The sequence below is a fragment of the Bombus bifarius genome, unplaced genomic scaffold, assembly GCF_011952205.1.
Source record: "Bombus bifarius isolate JDL3187 unplaced genomic scaffold, Bbif_JDL3187 scf7180000008267, whole genome shotgun sequence".
NCBI classification, from domain to species: domain Eukaryota; kingdom Metazoa; phylum Arthropoda; class Insecta; order Hymenoptera; family Apidae; genus Bombus; species Bombus bifarius.
Genome location: NW_022884552.1, coordinates 1 through 8,010, shown reverse-complemented (window position 1 = coordinate 8,010; position 8,010 = coordinate 1). Strand labels below are relative to the sequence as shown.

At 62.2% G+C, this 8,010-nt stretch overlaps 1 protein-coding gene across 1 annotated transcript; it reads left to right on the top strand.

The window, feature by feature from the left end:
* Positions 1-2,844: 2,844 nt before the first annotated feature.
* On the top strand, positions 2,845-7,971 carry LOC117212047 (the record flags this gene model as incomplete). The annotated part of the gene is made up of 2 exons (XM_033456506.1): positions 2,845-5,211; positions 5,287-7,971. Coding segments are annotated over exons 1-2 (5,052 nt in total), but the record flags the coding sequence as incomplete, so codon positions are not given.
* Between the last annotated feature and the right edge of the window lie 39 nt (positions 7,972-8,010).

The following is an 8,010-nucleotide window of genomic DNA, read 5'->3' as shown; positions in this document are numbered from 1 at the left end:
ACGCCGTTGGACACCGTGGGACGCCGTTGGACACCGTAGGACGCCGTTGGACACCGTGGGACGCCGTTGGACACCGTGGGACGCCGTTGGACACCGAGGGACGCCGTTGGACACCGTGGGACGCCGTGGGACATCGTGGGACGCCGTGGGACATCTTTGGACGCCGTGGGACATCGTTGGACACCGTTGGACGCCGTGGGACATCGATGGACACCGTTGGACACCGTTGGACACCGTTGGACACATTTGGACATCAATGGACACCGTTTTACACCGTTGGACATCGTTGGACACCGTTGGACACCGTTGGACACCGTTGGACAACGTTGGACACCGTTGGACACCGTTGGACACCGTTGGACACGGTTGGACACCGTTGGACACCGTTGGACACCGTTGGACACCGTTGGACACCGTTGGACACCGTTGGACACCGTTGGACACCGTTGGACACCGTTGGACACCGTTGGACACCGTTGGACAACGTTGGACAACGTTGGACATCGTTGGACACCGTTGGACACCGTTGGACACCGTTGGAGAACATTGGACGCCGTGGGACGCCGTGGGACATCGTGGGACATCGTGGGATGCGTACGTTTTTGTCTTAATTAATCGTAAGGTAGATACATATGTCAAGTGCATTGTGAGCTCATTCTGTACAGCGACATTTATCCACCTTAGAACGAAAAAAAGAAAAATCTCGTCTCCCTTCACTCGCTTACCTCACAATACTTATTGTACTCGCGATTTATCGGTTCGCAATGACTCAGTTCTTTCAAACCGTAGCGTGACGTACTCGCTCGCGCGTATTCCGCGTACGTGCGGGTCAACGTGCACTGGGCAACTCTTTGGATTCGTAAGTCGCCCCAAGGAAACCTCTGTCTCGGTGACTGCTCGACGACTGCTCGACGTTCGCATCGGATCGCGGGAGTTGTCGTCGCGCCGGTGATGCTAGCGAACCTGTTGGGGATTCAGTCGTGGATCCGCAGTCCTGTCCGATTGGTACTTTGGTACTCGGTCAGGGACCTGCAATTTCACGTCCTCCGTAATTCTGTTCGGGCCCGCGGGAGTGGACCCCACTGTTCAGTTGAGGTCAATGCCTTCGTAATCCTGTTCAGCGGTCCCTCCCCGTGAGTGGATTCCACTGTTCAGTGGAGGCCTCTTGCCTTCGTCATCCTGTTCAGCGGTCCATCCCCGGGTTCCACAGGTTCAGTTGGAGTGTGTTAAGTTGCTGGCCTATTTGCCGGATCCACGGCTGAATTACCCGTGGATCACTAGCATCATCGGTCGGCGCCATCGACCGCGACTCGTGTAAGTTTCGAACGGCGAAACAGGAATCGAGTTACGGTCAATTCTTGGGCTTTCCGCCGAACCTCGGGGTTATCTCGTGTACGGGGGTACGTCGTGTAGGTTTGTTAGTTCTTTCGAGAGATCGCGATCTCGTTCGTTTCGGCCGCGCCGCGATTTTTTCCTTTATCATCTGATTAATCGGGCATTTTCTTGTTTTCCCATTTTTAAGGGATACTTATTGAGAATACGTTAGAGTTTATAACTTTTCAGTATCTTCAATATCTTACAGTGTCGCAAAAATAGAACGATAACTAGTTTAGTACAGCGACCCGTATGTCCCTTCTGCGAGACACGAAATGGTATATACCGTGTCAGTAGGTACATTTTCTTCCTTTCATTCCAAGTTAGATAAATGTGTGTTTGATACCGAATGATGCCTGTAGGGATGCGAATTATTGTACGATATTTGTACTGATCGATGTAATCATTGTGTGGGAGATAGATGGTGTGTTATGTATGTTGTTTTACCTTTGTAAAGATTCATGTAAGCGCTGCGTTCGAGATATGCGTGTCGCAGTTAGGCTACGAAACAACTGTCTCTTTACGCAGGCCCATGATCAAGTAGAGTCAGAACTCGACATTCTTGCCAATAGGTTGAATGTCGAGATCGATGCATAATGTTAAATAACTCATGGGCGGGTCTCGTGCGTAGTCACCTCCTCGTGGTGAGACCTGGTAATTGGCATCGCTTTCCAAAATTAATCAGTTGATTAATCTTTGGAAAACGATACCAAGCCAAGAACTACGCACCAGTCCAGTTTGGATCACCAAAATCCTCTAAGAGAATTATGGATGATCTAGACTGGACTGCACCGTGGGACACCGTTGGACACCGGTGGACACCGTCGGACACCGTTGGACACCGTTGGACACCGTTGGACACCGTTGGACACCGTAGGACACCGTTGGACACCGTTGGACACCGTTGGACACCGTTGGACACCGTTGGACACCGTTGGACACCGTTGGACACCGTTGGACACCGTTGAACACCGTTGGACACCGTTGGACACCGTTGGACACGGTTGGACACCGTTGGACACCGTGGGACTCCGCGGGACACCGTGGGACACCGTGGGACACCGTGGAACACCGTGGAACACCGTTGGACACCGTTGGACACCGTTGGACACCGTGGGACTCCGCGGGACACCGTGGGACACCGTGGGACACCGTGGAACACCGTTGGACACCGTTGGACACCGTTGGACACCGTTGGACACCGGTGGACACCGTCGGACACCGTAGGACACCGTAGGACACCGTGGAACACCGTTGGACACCGTTGGACACTGTTCGGGTTAGGTTGGGGTTAGGTTGGGGTTAGGTTGGGGTTAGGTTGGGGTTAGGTTGGGGTTAGGTTGGGGTTAGGTTGGGGTTAGGTTGGGGTAGGTTTGGGTTAGGTTGGGGTTAGGTTGGGGTTAGGTTGGGGTTAGGTTGGGGTTAGGTTGGGGAGCACGAGGCGGGCATGGGTTCCCGGGGCATAGGACCATGCCCTGGGAAACCCCGATGGATCTGATGTTCTCTTACAGTCGGGTGGCGGCCGATCGGTGCCCTTGGCACCCGTCGGTTCGCCGATCCGGTGCGGAGAACTTCGGAGAAGTTGGCGGGCCCATGCCTGTCAAGACCACTCACCTCACCTTCTCGCGGGGCTCCCTGTCGCCCTGCACCGGCTTCGACCGGGGCAGGGTGCGAAAGAGTGAGTGGCACCAGGACGGAGACTTCGACGACGACCTTGGCGAAAAACAAACAAAAAACATGGAAATGGAGAACAGAAACGACAACGTTTACGGTGCAGGGGAGGGATACCCCAGTACCGGCGCAGTCGTGGGTAGTGAAGTGGGCCCCGCTGCGTCGATATCTCGCGACCACGGCCGTTCGAGGGTGGACCGTCAGGCCCCCGGACGCGTTTATACGACTGGCGACGGAACAGCAGGAGAGAGGAGGAGGATAACCACAGGAGGACATCCAGAGGATGACAGGACGGAGACCGCGGAGGAGCCTCCGAGGAAGGCGACGAGACGTTCGCCGAGAGCCGCGAACAGGTCCGAGTACGTTTTTCTCGCGCCGACCACGATGGACGACGGTACGACACCGTTGGCGGGGGGATCGCGGGGGCGGGCGAGGTCCGACGACGAGGAGTCGGTCGCCTCGTTCGCCTCGCGCTCGTCGCTGGCTTCGATGGCGTCCAGGTGCAAGAGGAAGAGAACGGGAGCCACGACGACACCGGAGGTGTCGGAAGAGCTGGAGTTGCAGATGAGGACGAGCTCCCCGGCGGAGATCAGCGCGGGTTTGACGATGCACGTGTCGGAGATAATGCACGTCGCGACGACGTCGTCAAACCTGAAGGGGACCTACATCAGATCCCTCAAAAACGCGGCGAGTTACATCACCGCCGCCTGGAACGAGGAATCCGCGAGGAGGGCGAGGCCAGCGCGAGGCGCCGGCGACGACGTGGACGCGAGGCTGTCCGTGCTGGAGGGGGAGAACGCGGCCCTCCGCCAGGAACTGAGGAGACTGGCCGCCCACGTCAACGAGTGCCCGCGATGCGCCGGCGCGGCGCCCGAATACGTCCGCCCGCCGTGGGAAGGCGGAAACGACAGGACGCGGCTGGACGCCCTGGAAAGAGCGGTCCGAGAACTGGGACCCTCCATTCTCCGGACAATCGAGGAACGATTCGGGGACGCACGACGGCAACGCACCCCCGAAGGACGACCCAGCGGGGACCGCCCCGTCGACCCTCCCGCGGCCCAGCCGACGCCGACCCGAAGGGAACGGGACGACGGCGGATGGGAGTTGGTGGAAACAAAGAAGAAGAGGAGGAGAAACAAGACGACGGCGAACCGGACGAAGGCAGCCGTCGCCGCCGCCGCCGGAGGAGAGGCGGCGAGGAAAGGATCGACCGCGCCACCACCGACGCGGGTACGGCGGCAGCAGCAACCCCAGCCGGGCGGCGACACGACGGGCGCACCGAAGGCGAGCGCCCCCGCGACGCAGAGAGGACCACCGCGGGCACCTCGCGCACCGCGAACATCCGCGGTGACCCTGACGTTAAACGAGGGAGCGAGGATGTCGTACGCCGACGTCCTGGAGGCAGCGAGAACGAGGATTCCGCTATCGGAGCTCGGGACGGAGCGCCTGGAGATGAAGAAGGCGATGACGGGCGCCATTATAATCCAAGTTCCCGGCGACAAGGACAGGGGAAAGGCGACGCTACTGGCGTCGCGGCTGGCCGAGACCCTGGACCCGACGGCGGTGAGAATCGCCACCCCGACCAGGATGGCGGAGCTACGCGTGACCGGGATAGACATCTCGGTCAAGAAGGAGGAGCTGCGGAGAGCACTGGCCTCGGCGGCGGGATGCGGCAGCGCGGAGGTGCAGGTGGGCGAGATCGGCGCCACCAGAGGCGGCCTCGGGTCGGCGTGGATCAAGTGCCCGGCTGCAGGAGCCCGCAAGCTGGCCCAGGCGGAGAAGATAGCCCTGGGCTGGTCAACGGCGAGGATAAGGGCCGTGCCGAAGCGCCCATTGCAGTGCTTCAGGTGCCTGGAACTGGGGCACGTGCGCGCCACGTGCGTATCCGGCGAAGACCGAGGGCACCTGTGCTACAGGTGCGGCGGGAGCGGACACCGCGCCAGAGGCTGTCCCGCCTCCGCTCCCAAGTGTCCGCTGTGCGAATCGCTCGGGGCGCCCGCGAATCACAGGATGGGCGGAGAGGCATGCAATCCCCCGAAGGTCAAGAGGAGGAGACCGACCCGCCAACCAGCAGCGGTAGCAGCAGCAGCCGCCGCGGTACGGACACCAGGAAGCGCCGCCGAACCACCAACAGCAGCGGCGGATGGCCGGGAGGAGGCCATGGAGGTGACGGCATAGTTCAAGCGCCTGCTGCAATGCAACCTCGGTAGGTCGAGACGAGCGCAAGATCTGCTCGTCCAGACCATCCGGGAGAACGAGGTGGCCCTGGCGGCGGTGGCCGAACCGCACCGTATACCCGACTCGCCCAACTGGATCGGGGACCTGGACGGATCCGCGGGGATAACGTGGACGTCGGCCTCGTGCGTCTCGCTGGACCGTGGCAACGGCTTCGTCGCGGTCGAGTGGCTAGGAGCGGCGGTGGTGGCGGTGTACGTCTCTCCGAACATCGACCTGGCCGCGTACGGGGACTTCCTGGACCGAGTCGGCGAGTGCATCCGAGGATGCCTCCCCCGCCAGGTGCTCGTGCTGGGGGACTTCAACGCCCACTCGACGCAATGGGGAAACCCAAGGACCAACTCCCGTGGAAGGATGCTCACCGACTGGGCAGCGAGTCTGGGGCTCCTGCTGGCGAACAGGGGCTCGGCGAGCACCTGCGTGGCGTGGAGAGGATCCTCCGTGGTGGACATCACGTGGGCTACCCCGGAGCTGCTCAGGCGAATCCGCGACTGGAGAGTGGCCGAGGGGGTGGAAACGCTGTCCGACCACCTCTACGTACTGATGGAGGTGACCCTGGGGACCGAGGACGCCGGGACGATACGACGACGACCGGGAGAGAACCGTCGCCGCCCGCCGCCGCCGCCGCGATGGCGCCTGAAGGAGATGGACAAGGAGATGCTGCGGGCGGCCACGACCGTGTCCGCCTGGAGCTGGGACGCCCGACGGACGACCGAGCGAGGAAGTATCGACGAGGAGGCGGAGGAGCTCCGAAGATACATGACCGCGGCGTGCGACGCCTCGATGCCGCGCTCCGTCCCGGGGGGCGGACGAGACCGGGGAACGTACTGGTGGACCCCGGAGATCGCCGAGATGCGAGAAAACTGCGTGCGTGCCCGCAGAAGATTTCTAAGGGCCCGTCGTCGCAGACTGACGCGCGACGAGGAGGAGATTTCCCGCCTCTACGAGGAGTACAGAGAGGCGAGACGGACTCTTCAGCGGGAGATCAAGACCGCGAAATCTCGGTGCTGGACGGAGCTGATCGAGGAGGTGGAATCCGACCCGTGGGGACGGCCGTACAAAGTGGTCACCAAGAAGCTACGACCTTCGGCGCCCCCGCTGACCTCGGACATGGACCCGACGCTGTTGGACAACGTGATCGGGACGCTGTTCCCGCCGGAAGACAGGGACGCGAGCCGACCGGCGCCATCCTCCCCCTCCGCCGACGACGACGACGAGGAGGCGGCGACGACGACCGCGACGGGATGGAGCGAGGAGCTGCGAGTCAGCGACGAGGAACTCTTCGAAGCAGCCAGGAGGACGGCGTCCCGCGACGTGGCGCCAGGCCCCGACGGAATACCGGGCCGAGCGTGGGCGGAGTCGATCGTCACCATGGCTCCACGCCTGCGACACCTGTTCGACAGATGCCTGGAGGAGGGCGCCTACCCCCGGACATGGCGGACGGCCAGGCTGGTGCTGTTACGGAAGGAGGGCCGCCCGCCGGACTCGCCGTCCGCGTACCGGCCGATATGCCTGCTGGACGAGGTGGGCAAGATGCTGGAGAGGATCGTCGCCGCCCGGCTGGAGGCTCACGTGACCCGGAGGACGCCCGGATGGCACGACAGCCAGTATGGATTCCGCCGCGGCCGCTCGACCGTGGACGCGGTGAAGAGGCTGAGGACCATGGCCGAGGACAAGGTCGCCCGAGAAGGGGTAGCGGTGGCGGTGTCGCTCGACGTCACCAACGCCTTCAATTCCATCCCCTGGGCGAGGATCGTGGAGGCCCTGCGACACTTTGACGTCCCGGCGTACCTGGTGGGGATCGTCCGCGCGTACCTTTCCGACAGATACATCGTCTACGCCGGAAGGGACGGGGAAGAAAGAAGACGGATCGAGCGCGGCGTTCCGCAGGGGTCGGTGTTGGGTCCGATACTCTGGATCACGGCCTACGACTCGGTCCTCCGATGTCCGATGCCCCCCGGGGCTGGAATGGTGTGCTACGCCGACGACACCCTGGTCCTGGCCGGGGGACGATGGTGGCAGGACACGGCGAACCGCACGGAAGACGCCGTGGCGTGCGCGATGGGCGCCATTCGGAGGCTCGGCCTGACGGTGTCGCCGGCCAAGTCCGAGGCGCTGTGGTTCTTCGACCAGCGACGAAGAGGAACGCCTCCCACAGGATCGACGGTGAACATCGGCGGAGAAGAGGTCCCGGTGAGACGCCAGATGAGGTACCTGGGTCTCACGATCGACAGCGGATGGACCTTCGGACCGCACTTCGAGCAACTGGTCCCGAAGGCGACGGCCGCGGCCAACGCCCTGTGCGGCCTCCTACCGAACATCGGCGGAGCAGGATCGAGAGTACGCCGACTCTACGAGGGAGTAGTCCGGTCCCGAGTTCTCTACGGGGCACCCGTCTGGGCCAGAAGCCTGGCGACCAGTCGCCGCAGCCTGACCTTGCTGCGGAGGCTGCAGAGGACGACCGCTATCCGCATCGCGAGAGGCTACAGGACGACATCGTACGCGTCGGCGACCGTGCTAGCGGCGTCCCCGCCGTTCGAGCTGCAAGCCCTGGCGCTCGAACGCGTATACGAACACCAAAGGAGGAACTCGACGCCATCGACCTCTGGCCAGCCGGCCTCGAGCATCCGGGAGGAGGCGAAGAAGGAGGTCTGGGAACGATGGCGCTCGCAACTGATCCAGGAGGACGCCGTGCGGCCGCACCGGGCCGTTCGCGCCGTGCTTCCCAAC